Source organism: Oryctolagus cuniculus, chromosome 14, assembly GCF_964237555.1.
Source record: "Oryctolagus cuniculus chromosome 14, mOryCun1.1, whole genome shotgun sequence".
Lineage (NCBI taxonomy): Eukaryota > Metazoa > Chordata > Mammalia > Lagomorpha > Leporidae > Oryctolagus > Oryctolagus cuniculus.
This window is the reverse complement of record NC_091445.1, coordinates 73,654,072-73,668,847: the sequence shown is the minus strand read 5'-3', so window position 1 is coordinate 73,668,847 and position 14,776 is coordinate 73,654,072. Positions and strand designations below refer to the sequence as shown.

General features: G+C 40.6%; 1 protein-coding gene across 1 annotated transcript in view; it reads right to left on the bottom strand.

The window, feature by feature from the left end:
* The window catches only part of ITGA1 (integrin subunit alpha 1), a 176,202-nt gene that overhangs the window by 100,431 nt on the left and 60,995 nt on the right, over positions 1–14,776 (bottom strand). Inside the window, exon 3 of the mRNA XM_008262192.4 lies at positions 3,364–3,476. Coding sequence (XP_008260414.2) covers positions 3,364–3,476 — 113 coding nt within the window. The remainder of the gene's footprint in view (positions 1–3,363; positions 3,477–14,776) is intronic.

Sequence of the window (14,776 nt, the reverse complement as noted above, 5' to 3'; positions counted from 1 at the left end):
AATTATACTGTTATTCTTTACTATTCTTGTCATACATTTACTGTTAGGATGTTTTAGTTGAGGTAGTATAGAATAACATTTTAGTATCATTCTCTTTTTTCAAATGCACTCAGATATTATAACATCTTTTTATGACTACATGTTTATTTTTCTGATTTTAAATAAACATCTATTCCTAATAAATTGAATAAAGTAGCTCCTCTTATGATAAATTTTTTGAAAATAATAACTATAAATTTTAAGAAAAGGAATGAAAATTGCATGAAACAACCATTTGAAGACACTGGAAAGCAATCCAGAGAATGAAGAGTTTGCAGGAGAATGTACACCTCAAAGACGGATTGGCATTGGGTGAATTTCCTGATTTTTTGCTTCACTTGTTTTGTTTTATACCCTGTAGTTAAAGCTCTAGTTCAGTGTTAAGTTTCAAACAAAAGTCCTAGGCTTACTGTCTTGAAGGAAAAGAGGACAGAAATTGGGGGTAATGACAGCATCTGCGAAGTGAGAGAAGGCATTTTGAGGAAAAGAGTTACAGAAAGGCAGTTCTCATATACATGTACACATTCTGTCCAAACATCTGGGCAAACTCTACATTAAATGCGCACAGTAGATTTAAACAGCCCAGCTGAAATAGGAACAACCAAATAAAGATTTTAACTGCTTTCCACTGCAAGAAAGTCGGAGTCTGGAAATTGAGTTCAGTCGAATAAATTACTGGCTCATTCAAAAAGACTATTCAAAGGCACATAACAAGATGTAGAATCTCCACACTTAGAATTCAAAATATGATACATGTTATGATCCAAAATTACACCATAAAAATGAAATAAGAAAATGTGATCAAACCTGAGGAAGAATAATCAATGGAAAGTGGCGATGACATATTCTGGATGTTGGAATTATCAAGCAAGGGTATTAAAGTAGCTATCATAAATGCATTCTTGAATGTCAAGGAAGAAAATGTCCATAATGAAAAACTAAGAAATTATTAAAAAGAAGAACTGGAGGCCGGCGCCGCGGCTCACTAGGCTAATCCTCCACCTGCAGTGCTGGTACTCCGTGTTCTAGTCCTGGTTGGGGCGCTGGTTCTGTCCCGGTTGCTCCTCTTCCAGTCCAGCTCTCTGCAGTGGCCCGGGAGGGCAGTGGAGGATGGTCCAAGTTCTTGGGCCCTGCACCCGCATGGGAGACCAGGAGAAGCACCTGGCTCCTGGCTTTGGATCCTTGTGGCACGCCAGACGTAGCGCACCGGCCATAGTGGCCATTTGGGGGGTGAACCAACGGAAGGAAGACCTTTCTCTCTGTCTCTCTCTCTCACTGTCTAACTCTGCCTGTCAAAAAAAAAAAAAAAAAAAAAAAAAAAAAAAAGAAAGAACTGGAAAATACAAAATGGAGATTTGTGGGCTGTAAATCATTTCCATGGTATGTATTATTACTTAGGACACTGACAGGGTTCTAATTCCTGGAGTTCTGGCAGGATTTTTCTAGTCATGTTCCAACTACAGTAATACTTATCAAATACAAGTATATCTATTTCAATATAAATTTATTTGTGCTGTTTCCTTTTAAATATTTAAATATTTAACAAGAATAATTCAAATTCTTGTTTTAGAACAATTCTTCTTGTGTTTTTTTTTTTTTTTTTTTTTTTTTTGACAGGCAGAGTGGACAGTGAGAGAGAGAGAGACAGAGAGGAAGGTCTTCCTTTTCCATTGGTTCACCCTCCAATGGCTGCCACGGCCGGCGCGCTGCAGCCGGCTCATCATGCTGATCCGAAGCCAGGAGCCAGGTGCTTCTCCTGGTCTCCCATGGGGTGCAGGGCCCAAGGACTTGGGCCATCCTCCACTGCACTCCCTGGCCATAGCAGAGAGCTGGCCTGGAAGAGGGGCAACCGGGACAGAATCCAGCACCCTGACCGGGACTAGAACCCGGTGTGCCAGCGCCGCAAGGCAGAGGATTAGCCTATTGAGCCACAGCGCCGGCAGTTAGCTTTCTTTTTAAACACTAAGAACTAGGGACTGATATTGTAGTTAAGCTGCCATCTGAGACAACAACATCCCATATGAGCACTGGTTTAAGTTTCAGCAGCTCCACTGATACAGCTCCCTACTAATGTGCCTGGTGTCGCTCCCCGTCTTCGTGGAGGAACGACACAGGATCCTGCCTAGGCTTCCTATCCGAGTCACGGCACCATTATGTTGCTCCCCCTCTTCGTGGAGGAACGACACAGGACCCTGCGCTGTTCTTTCGTCTGCTCGGCCCTCCCCGGGTTTGCTGCTGGTTCTTCCCGGGTTGGCTACTGACCCTTCCACCTCCGTAGAAGGGCGGTTCCCCCTGCCACATTCCCCACTTCCGCGGGGGAGCGGCACACCGCCAGCCAGCTCTCTCGGGGGCTGCACAGGTGTTCCCCTTAGATGTTCCCCTTAGATGTTCCTGGTGCATGCCGTCTCTCTCCTCCTTTACAGTCCTCTTCCGCCAATCCCAACTCGGCTGCCCACACGCCGAGTACGCTGCTCTCCTCCAATCAGGAGCAGGTCCTGCTGTTTGTTGGTTGAACTGGAGGCAGCTGGGTAGAAGCTGTTTTCTCCTCTCCCAGCGCCATATTGTGGGAGAGCAGATGCATAGAATAAGTCTTAATTCGAGTAACTTAGTCTAGTCCGGGTTGCTCCCCACACCTGGGAAAGCAGAAGATGGCCCAGAGACTCGGGCCCCTGCCACTCATGTTGGAGCAGATGGATTTCCTGGCTTCTGGCTTTGACCTGGTACAGCCCCAGTCATTGCAGACATTTGGGGAGTGAACCAGTGGATGAAAGATCTGTCTCTCTCTCTCTCACTTCTTTCACCTCTCTTTGTGTTTCTCCCTCTCTCTCTCTCTAACTCTGCCTTTCAAATAAATAAATAAATCTTAAAAAAAAAAAAAAAAAAACCTCTACTTAACACTAAATTAAATTGGGTGCAGATGGCAGGGAGGGTAGGTTGGGAAGAATCATTATGTTCCTAAATTTGTATATATGAAATGCATGAAGTTTATATACTTTAGATAAAATTTTTAAAAATGTGGAGGAAATATCATGGGCAGATTTGGAAAAACATTTTCATGTTATCACTAATTTACAAAGTACCCAGAACAAAGAAGAAAGTAAGAAGTCATAAAACTAATTGTACATTCTAAATCCATGGATGATCCATGATGACTTTATAAATAAAATTATGGGTACATATCATCAAACTGTCACCTTATATGAATTTGGATGATAACTAAATAATAATTATTTCTAATATTATCTTTAGTTGTTTGAAATTTGCTGCCTGTGGGAACACTGGGCATTTTTTAGGCTCAGACTTCAGCCTTTTGATTTTACATACCTGGAAGATCCAACTTCATGCAAGGTAATGATTCCTGTCTCCCAACAGGACACTTGTAGACATCTCCTGTCCTGTTTTTGGGTTGTCCAACCAAAGGAGAACCAATAAGTACCCTGGAATTTAAATAAACCAATTAACATTTTTCGGGCAAGGAAAAAGATTGATTTTAGTTACTTTGTAAATAATTCTAAGGCACATGACAGTAGTCCCCATTTACATAACAAGATCATCATCACCTGTTAGTATGGAATAAGCAGAGTGCATTCTCTAAAATCCAGATTTTCTTTTTCCCAAATTATAGATTGATTTGACGGGAAAAAAATCTACATGGAGTCTTCAAAAAGTTCACAGAATATTTGCATTATCTTTTATCTGCATTTTTATGAACTTTAAAAAATACCCCCTTATTCAAAGATAGCCACACACTCCCACACATACACACTTCAAAGTGTTAACATAAAATTTGCATTGTTTTTTATTTCTACTTTTCATGAACTTTTAAAAATACCCCACCCTGGGGCTGGTGCTGTGGCATAGCAGGTAAAGCCACTGCCTGCAGGGCCAGCATCCCTTAAGGGCGCCGGTTTGAGTCCTAGCTGCTCCACTTCCAATCCAGCTCTCTGCTATGGCCTGGGAAAACAGAAGATGGCCCAAGTCCTTGGGTCTCTGCACCTGCACGGGAGAAGTTCCTGGTTCTTGGCTTCACATCGGCGCAACTCCAGCCATTGCGGCCAACTGGGGAGTGAGCTAGTTGATGGAAGACCTCTCTCCCTCTCTCTGTTTCTCTGTAACTCTGCCTTTTAAATAAATAAATAAATAAATAATTCTTTTAAAAAAATACCCTCTGGCCAGCGCCGCGGCTCAATAGGCTAAGCCTCCGCCTTGCGGTGCCGGCACACAAGGTTCTAGTCCCGGTCGGGGCACCAGATTCTGTCCTGGTTGCCCCTCTTCCAGGCCAGCTCTCTGCTGTGGCCAGGGAGTGCAGTGGAGGATGGCCCACGTCCTTGGGCCCTGCACCCCATGGGAGACCAAGAGAAACACCTGGCTCCTGGCTTCATATCAGGGCAGTGCGCCGGCCGCGGCAGCCATTGGAGGGTGAACCAACGGCAAAGGAAGACCTTTCTGTCTCTCTCTCTCACTGTCCACCCTGCCTGTCAAAAAAAAAAAAAAAAAAAACCCTCCATACACAAAGAAGGCCACCCCCTCACACACTTCAAAAAGTTCATGGCAAATGTACATCACGACAGACTGCATGGATTTCAAATTTTTGCATTAGAATAAATTTATATATTAATTTGATATCCAAGAATATTGTGACATATCTCATATATGAGAGGGATAAAAGAGAGATTTTGCATTATTTTTAAATATGTCTTAATCATATTTTTATTTGCTTGCTAAAATAGTAAATAATTATTTCCTAAGTGTGCTACTGTGTAAGTGTACAAAGCACATATGGAAGTAGAAATGACTTTCTCCCAGGAGAATATGATAATTTCATAACTGTCATAAAATACAAACATTAGACCATTTTACAAGATTTTAATATTAGTTTATGATATTTTATAGATTCTCGGAAAATAAGGATAGCTATGAGAGCCAGGTTAAAATCACTTATTTTCTTTTAGACAGAATTATAAAATCACTCTAGCAGTAATTAATAAATAATATGCTCAATGTTAATTTTAGTTTCAGTAAGTCATTTAACAACCTCCCATGATGCCTTCAGGAATAGAATAGATAAGTGTGGTTTAATGCTAAGGTTCCTGGATGAATCCACAGCTACTAATTTGTTGCTGGCCAAACAGCTATATCCAAAGACTCTGCTTACTATCAACCAAAGAACTAATTATGTACCATAACACTCTGCACTTAGGATTGTCTTAGACTATATTAACAACTTGAAGATAGAGAAAGCATAAAAATAATCAATGATTACAACATACATATTTGGGGATGCAGATGTATCATAACATCCTAGAATTATAAACATTAAACTAAAGTTTAAGGAGAACCTATGTGAATAACTTCACTTAACTGCATAATATTGTCTATATTAGCACAGGATGTGGGAAAATTCACTTATTGGGAGTTCATGTGAAAAAGCCACGGAGGATTTAGTTGACAGCACATACCCATGAGCCAATAGTGTATTTTTCTGCCAAAAATGCTAATGTGACCTTAGTCTGCTTTGCTGGAAATAGATGCCCTGGTCAAGGAAAGTGATAGCCTCTCTGTGCTCTGCACTGGTCAGGCCATGTCTGGAAGCTGCAAATTAAGAGGGACATAGGCACAATGGAATGTATTTAGGAGACTATGACTCAGATACTTAGGAGCCTGGTGACTTTGTCAGGCAAGAGATGCTACTGGGGATGTTTAGCATGGAGAAAGAATGTCCAAAACAGAGTTGAGAAGTTTTACAGAGGTAGGAGGCAGGGGAAACATACATTTTTTCTTTTAACATAAGTGTTTGAAAGTCTGTCATATTGAAAAGGAATGAGATTTACTTTGTGATGTTTCTTTAGGAAACTAGTATTAATGGAAATCAGCTTTGTAACAATTGCAGATACTGAATTATTGAACAAACTCCCTAAAATATAGTTATAGTATAGTGCCTTTGCAAAGCAATTTCTGGTATGCATTAAGAACCATAAAAATATTCAAACCCCTTACACATAATTCTTACTTCTGAGAATGTATCCTAAAAAGTGACCTAAAGTAAGGGAAAAATTTAATGCAGAAAGATAATGCTTATAATGTTATTTACAATAATAAAATATTTTTAAACATATAGTCAAATTCAAGAACTAATTAATTATTGCAGGTTCATACTTTAGAATACTGTGTTGTCATGAAAACATTAGTTAATAAGATTGTATGATAGGATAAAAAATTAGTTAACAATCTAATTTAAAGTGAAAACCTGTCCAATTTAATAAAAACCTGTGGGACTAGCGTTGCAACACAGTGGTGCAAGCCACTGCCTGCAATGCCAGTATCCCATATGAGTGTCAGTTCAAGTCCTGGCTGTTTCATTTCTGATACAGCACCCTGCTAAGGCACCTGTGAAAGCAGATGCCCCAAGCACTTTGGCCCTGCCACCCACGTCGAAGACCCTGGATGGAGCTCCAGGCTCCTGCCTTCAGCCTGGTCTAGCTCCAGTCATTAGGGCCACTTGAAATGAACCAGTGGATGAAAGATCTCTCTTTCTCTCTCTCTGTCTCTGTCTCTGTCTCTCTTTCAAATAACAAATATTTGAAACACATAAAAGAAAACCCACGAAATAAGTTAAAGTGAATGATACAAATTAGTACACTTATCACAATGGCAATGATAAAAATAGCTAGCATTTATTGAATTTGTACCTTGTTACTGATCCTGTTCTAAGGGCTTTCCATAAACTAAGTTATTTAATACTCGCCATGAATACAGCATGACTTTTGGTATCAGATTTTGTGAGTTCAAATCATGGCTTCAATATTTACTTAACTATATGGTTAGGCTACATCTATATCTTGTATCTTCATTGATGAACTGGAGATAGTTAAGAGTACCTATATGACAAAAAATCATCATGGAAATTAAATGTGTAATTCTTAGAAAAGTATTTGACTCACAGTATATGCTACCCAAATGTTAAGCCTTTATTATTAAGTGTATAATTATTTTTATTTGAAAAGAAGAACAACAAAGAGAGAAAGGGGGGGGAGAGTGAGAGAGTAAGAGATCGAGAGAGCGAGACAGTGAGAGAGAGAGAGAGAGAGAGAAATCTTCCATCCATTGGTTTACTTCCCAGATGCCCACCACAGATAAGGTTGGGCCAGGCTGAAGCCAGGAGCCAGGAACTGCTCTGGGTCTCCCACATGGGTGGTAGGGACTCAAGTAACTGAGCCATCACCTGCTCTCCTACTGGATGCATATTATCAGGAAGGTGGTTGGGAAGCAATAGCAGGACTCAAATCCAAGCTCTCTAATATGAGATGTGGGCATCCCAAGCAGCTAAACCTGCTGTGTCACAACATCCACTCTCTTTTATTATTATTATTAGTAGTAGTAGTACATCTTTATTTCAGATGATTAAATAACTAACATGCACCTATATTGAAAGGGAACACATCAAAACATTAATCATATTAAGGTGATTATGATTATACCTTTTTCTCAATATTTTTAAAGAAGTTTGTAATGTGACTAAAAATAGTTTACGTATTTAACATAACTTACAGAAAAGAATTATCCTTACCAATATTGGGAGTACCTAACTTGAAGCTAGAGAGATTAATGTTTATTAAGAACATTCCATATGTTAGCTCCTAGAGATATTAAATGGATATTTAAAAACATAAAGCGCACTTTTTAAAAGATTGCTTAAAATTTAGAGGGGGAAAGCAAAACCATGCATGTACTATTACAATTCTAAATAGGCCTGAACTCAGGCCAAGCTCAGCAAAGACTTAGAAGCAAGAACAAGTACTCCTTTGATAACTGCAAATAGCTCAGTATAGCTGGGGTGGAAAGTTGAGTTTGGAGAGGTAAAAAGGGTTTGGATCGTGAATGTTCTTAGATTCCACTTTAAGAACTTTGGATTTAGTACATGAAGTAAGAAGTTGGGAAACAAGGAAACTTTCAAAAATGGGTGTGACATGATCACGTCTTTGATTCACAAAAACTCTTTTGCTTGCAGTATAATGAATAAATTAGAAGGGAGCAAAAGTAGAATCAAAAGGACTAGGTAAGAATTACTAAAGTAATCCAGACCAGGATCTGAATTGAGGAAGTAGAGAGGAAGAAAGATCCTATTTTATAAATATTTAGGATATAAGCAGTATTAGTTTGGGTTCTCCACAGGCAGATACAAGATGCAGGTGCAGGTGGTTTTCTTGGTGGCAATTCCAAGTATGCACAAGTGTGGAGATGGGGGAAATGACAGAAGAAGGAAGAAAGCAACAATAATAATGGATTACTTCTGCAGACAACTGGGCTCAGTCTTGCTGGGAAACACTCAGAAACCATGTGGGACATGATAGTGTTATGGCCATGGTTGAGGCCTCAAAAATAAAAATTACCACCTCAAAAGAGAACAGAGTAAGAGGAGTGATGAAGGCTGATGTTTAGCAGAAATCAGCACTTAAAGGGTTCAGTGAGTAAGAGGAAAACCAAGTAGAAGTGATCAGAGAGGGAGGAGGAGAATCAAGAAACAGTGGTGTCCTTAAAGCCAAAGAAGGAAAGAATATAAAAAATGAGAGCTCAGTGGAGCTGTTTGATCTGGGGGTTAAGCCACTGCTTGGGACATATTATATATGAGTGCCTTGGTTTGAGCCCCAACTCTGATCTCTACTCCAGCTTCCTGATAATGCGCACCATAGGAAGCAGCAGGTGGGTGCGTGCCTCTCACATGGGAGACCCAGATTGAGTTCCCAAACCCTGGCTTTGGCCTGACTCAGTCCTGGATGTTGCAGGCATCAGGGGAATGAATCAGTAGTCTCACTCTGTCTCTTTACCTCATTTGATGCAAGAATGGGGACCCTGAGTTTATAGCAGATTTCATTTCAAGTAACTTGACTAAAAAGGAGGGAAATAGGGCCATGGTAATAAATGTGAACTTTTTTATTCAGAGAATAGGAGACAATTAAGGGCTTGGCTTGAGTTTACATTTACAATAGAGGCAATCTACTTATGATTAAATGGTGAGAAAAAATCAGTAAGAGGAAAGCTGATGTCTTAAAAGAGGTAGTAGAGTCCCTGACCAGGTAGACAGGGTGGATCCAGATGGATAGATCTGTCCAAACACAAGGAAGGGACATCATTCCCCATGCAGGACCCTGAATGGGCCAATATCGAGAGCTTGCAAGTATATTAGATGGTTTGGAAAATGTAGGCCTTAGTAACATGACTTTGAATCTCATCGTTTTAACAGTCATACTCTATTTTTTTCTCTCCTTCAATCTGGAATTTTTTGATATATAGAAAAGTCTCAGAATTGACACTATGATACCTGAGGCTAGGGTTAAAAGGTCTTGCAGATCCTATTTTATTTTATTTTATTTATTTTTTTTTTTTTGGACATCTGAGACCACCATGCTATGAGGAAGCAGTTTTCTTTATGAGAAACCCCACAGAGAAGAAATGATGCTTTGTTGCCTGTTAGCACAAACTTTCAGCCATGTGGGACCTTCCAGTTCCATCTGAAATATCAGATGACTGAAATCATATGATGAGTTAAGAATACAGAGGGGGCCGGCACCGCGGCTCAATAGGCTAATCCTCCGCCTGTGGCGCTAGCACACAGGGTTCCAGTCTCGGTCAGGGCGCCAGATTCTGTCCCATTTGCACCTCTTCCAGGCCAGCTCTCTGCTGTGGCCAGGGAGTGCAGTGGAGGATGGCCCAAGTGCTTGGGCCCTGCACCCCATGGGAGACTAGGAGAAGCACCTGGCTCCTGCCTTCGGATAGGCGCGGTGCGGTGGTTGCAGCGGCCATTGGAGGGTGAACCAATGGCAAAGGAAGACCTTTCTCTCTGTCTCTCTCTCTCACTGTCCACTCTGCCTGTCAAAAAAAAAAAAAAAAAAAAAAAAAAAAAAAAAAAAAGAATACAGAGGGGCCGATGCAGCAGCTCACTTGGGTAATCCTCCACCTGCGGCGCCGGCATTCCAGGTTCTAGTCCCGGTTGGGGCGCCGGATTCTGTCCCAGTTGCTTCTCTTCCAGACCAGCTCTCTGCTGTGGCCCGGGAAGGTAGAGGAGGATGGCCCAAGTGCTTGGGCCCTGCACCCGCCTGGGAGACCAGGAGGAAGCACCTGGCTCCTGACTTCAGATCGGCACAGCTGGCCGCAGCGCACTGGCCATAGCGGCCATTTTTTTGGGGAGTGAACCAACGGAAAAAGGAAGACCTTTCTCTCTGTCTCTCTCTCTCTCTCTTTCACTGTCTAACTCTTCCTGTCAGAAAAAAAAAATACAGAGGAACATAATTAAATCCTCAAAATATTGAGAAATGCTGAGTCATTGTTTTATGCCAATAAATGTTGGGGTAACTTATCAAGGAGTAAAGCAGTAAAAGTTACCTGAAACAGGAGGAGGAGATAATTTTTGCCTCACTCACACCCCTCCCCTACTGCTTTTTGGAAAATAGCAGCTGTGCTCATCTAGTGAGATTTAGGGGAGAGTTGGTATGGTGGTGGGCTTGCAGAAAGTGGTTTAAACTGACAAGGCATGCATGGTCGAGTCAGGCAGCCCCACTGGCCAAGATGAGATAGGTTGCAGAGGTCAAAAATATTTTGGAAAGCATTTCTAAAGTGGATGGGAGATAGGTGCACATGGTTCTGTCCAACTCTAGGATTCCATTGTCTGAATAGAACAAATATAAGTATGTAGGGGAGAACTGAAGAGCTGGAAAGCATGCACTCTTCCCTGGGGAAACTCTAGTATAAGAGAAGAAAAGCAAATCCTGAACAGCAAGCATGCTAATTAGTACCCAAACTATTGTGAATTATAAATCAGAAGGAAAGGGTGGTTGTGGATAGCCCAGGAAAAAGTGTAGAGACAGGAGAATGAAGATTGAAAATGGAAGAGAATGAAGTATGGGTAGACAGATTAAGCTGTACACGCTGGAGAAAGAAGGCTGAGACTGGCAAGGAGCTGACCTTGAAGGAAGGGTTTAGAGGTTACATTTTATCTCTAGGACAATAGAAAGCTCCTAAAGTATGGTGATCGTTGAGAACTGATTTGATACATGAACTTGAACCACGGTCTATTGAATATTCTGGGGTAACTAAAGACTGAGATCTGAAAGCCCAAAAAGTGGTCAGTGTAGTAGCACCGAATTGAGACATGGAATTTGGGAGCTGGAACCCATGGTAAAGAATGGATTAGTAGGACATAGGTCATAAAACAATTCTATGTGTTTTCTAGGAGCCAACTGTTTGCTCTGACAACAAGCATGCAGCTCTTGAAAGGACATATATCTTGATATTTTAATCCTAAGTAAGCCTTGCTTTTCCCAAGCTGCATAAAAATAACAAGATCTGAGAAATGTATAAGCATAGAGTTCATGGAATTTCAGGAATCTCCAGCTTTCCCAATCCCATTATCTGCTCTATTTTTTTTCTTCACATCACTGGATCACATTCTGACATATTATATAGTCTACCTATTTTTAGAGTTTATTATTTATGTTTTGTTCCTCCTCTCTGCAGTAAAACATGCACTTTTCAAAAGGAAAGAATTCTGCCTATTTTGTTCACTCATATCTTTACTGTATATAAAAGCACCAGGTTCAAAATAGGCACTTAATTAATAAATATTTAGTGAGTTTATGAATGACAGTGCTAAATGGCTCTGAGAATTTGAATAAAGTAGATGTAGAAAATCTAGATTCATGTGACCAGCCAGGGGTTTTGAATTATGGAATCTTTCTTCCATTTTAGAGACTGGATATTTTTCTTGAGTGGAAGGACAAACAAGCCCATGAGAGTCCTCAGCATTTCCCTATATCAAGGCTCTAAAGAAGTCTTGTTGTTAGAGGGAAAGAACTCATGGGAAAGTCAGAGGTTAGCGTTCAACATCCTGGCCCTGTCACAAACTTGCTCTATTAAATCTCTGGCAATTCCTGTTCTAAGTCTCAATTTCCTGTCTAGAAAATAAAGGTGATAATAATGACATCTCCCAAAGCTCACATGTGAAGACCTAAGGCATCTGGTTTCATGAACTATTGGTTTTATCACCATTTTAAAATGTAATGAAAGTTGACTTTAACTTATATTTTTTATTTCTATTAGATTTAAATCTATGTGGTATTTTATGATGAACTGTATGCAGAGTAGTAGGACTGCAGTATGTTTTAGATATTATTGCTGATCAATATGGAAACACTTGTCAAACTTACCCATCATTAACGTAAATTTTTTTTCTCTAGGAACAAGCTCTAATTATGATAAAATTTAGTAAACCGAGATATTCTTGCATTTCATTGCTATCTTATTATTATTATCATTATATTTATTTGAAGAGTATCTGGTCTCTGTTTCACATGCATGTTTTTCCTCCCTAAAAGATTTGTTTCCTGGAGAGAGATGCCTCAAATTTATGTTATTTGGGGGCCAGTGCTGTGGCGCAGTGGGTTAATCCTCCACCTGCGGCACCAGCATCCCATATGGGCGCTGGTTCTAGTCCCAGCTGCTTCTCTTCTAATCCAGCTCTCTGCTGTGGCCTGGGAAAGCAGTAGAAAATGGTCCAAATCCTTGGGCCCCTGCACCCACATGGGAGACCTGGAGGAAGCTCCTGGCTCCTGGCTCCTGGCTTTGGAACGGTGCAGCTCCAGCCGTTGTGGCCATTTGGGGAGTGAACCAACAGACCGAAGACCTTTCTCTCTGTCTCTCCCTCTCACTGTAACTCTATCTCTCAAATAAATAAATAAAATCTTTAAAAAATTTGTTATTTCATTAACATCCTTTTTACCTCACTTTTTCTTGTCGTTTAATACACAGACCAAACCGAGATCACTTTCAGAATGTCAAGCATCTTCTTGTAGCCAATTTTTAAAAAAGTAAATGGAGTGCTCGGTCATCTCAAAGAATAAAACTTATACAGCAACACCATTAGCTACGATGCTTTTGGTCATAAAAGTTAGAAAGGTGGAAATGAGGTGAGCCAAAGAAATGTCAAGTCTGGTAAAAGGAACTTTCAACTTCAAAAGGCATTATGAGCAATGTAAAATAAACATATGAAAATCTGTATGAGAAAATTTTGCAGAACTTTTAAAAAATCAGATTTCCCCTCCAATATCAAGAGGTATTATTTAAAAGACACACATATTAGAAACAGGGCATCAATCACATGAGACCACTGGTACCTTACCTGGCATTTATGAAGATCCTCTAGGGAAGAGGCAGGATGACAAAGTGTTTTGATATACATGGGGTTGAGGATTGGGTAGGGAAGAATCTATAGCCCTGAAAACCTCCATTGTACTGGGAAGTGAGGCCCACGAAAGTTAACAGGACCCCTGAGAGAGGGGTTGCTGGAATAGCAATTAAAATGACAGGTACAGAGGCCGGGGCTGCGGCACAGTGGGTCAAAAACCCAGCCTGCAGCACTGGCATCCCACATAGGCGCTGGTCTGAGTCCTGGCTGCTCCACTTCCAATCTAGCTCCCCGCTAACATGCCTTGGAAAACAGCAGAAGATGGCCCAAGTGCCTGGGGACCTGCACCCACGTAGGAGACCTGGAAGAAGCTCCTGGCTTCTGGCTTCAGCCTGGCCCAGCTCTGATCATTGTGGTCATTTGGAGAGTGAACCAGCAGATGGAAGACTTCTTCCTCTCTGTCTCTACCTCTCTCTGTAACTCTGCCTTTCAAATAAATAAAATAAACCTTTTTAAAAATGACAGGCACAACAAAAGAATGAGCAAAGAACCAATGGAGAATGAAAAGCCCCAAGCTTGATTTCACATTTTCTCACTTGGAGACTTTGCCATGCTTCTGATTACCCCTAAATGTGGGAAACTGGAAGAACTGTGCACTGCTTGTTTACATTTCTTCTCTTCAAAGCAAGATTATTAAGCCAATTATTCTCCTTCTGAATTCTTCTGAACCACATTGCAATTATTTGGATGTCCAGCTCATGCTACCCATAATGAACAACGGCTGATCTTAGTCAGAGGTATAACATATTTTACTACCGAGAAAACATCTGATTTCTGAGCTAAACCAATAAAGTAAAACATACTTCACAGTAAACAGCTGAAAGGTAAAAGGGACATGAGGCCACCTTTCCTGTTAACTTTTAATCGTCCAAAACGATTAAAGCAATGCATTTCTAATGGGTCAAAGGGTGCCCCTTCATTAGGCATACTACAGACATGATGTAAGACGTGTCAGGAGTTTCTGTTGTTTGTTTAAATCTGAGGCAGACAAACTTCTGAGACATGAGCAATGATACGATTTACAAAAGTTCTCATCCCTACAGAAAACTAACTAACAAAATTCATGTTCCCTCAAATATGTCCATTGTTCCACAGTGTATATCTCAGAGTCTGCATTCTATCTGACTTATAGAATATCCAAACCTGTTTCTGCAATTTATTTTGTATTACCAGTTCCTGAGTCTGTTTACAACAATATGCTGCTACCATGCCACCCATAAAGGTTCAGAAATCTAGGTACTTTTTGTAGTTTGTTTACTTTTTATTCTGGCTGCATATTTTTGGTTGCTTTGCTTTTTACAAGTTTCCCATAAAACTGTGAACATGGAATGTCAAGATAGAATTAAATTATCTGACATCCACAAACATTCAAATGCTCACAAACTCTCACATACATATCTTTTTTTTTTTTTGACAGGCAGAGTGGACAGTGAGAGAGACAGAGAGAAAGGTCTTCCTTTGCCGTTGGTTCACCCTCCAATGGCCGCCGCGGCCGGCGCA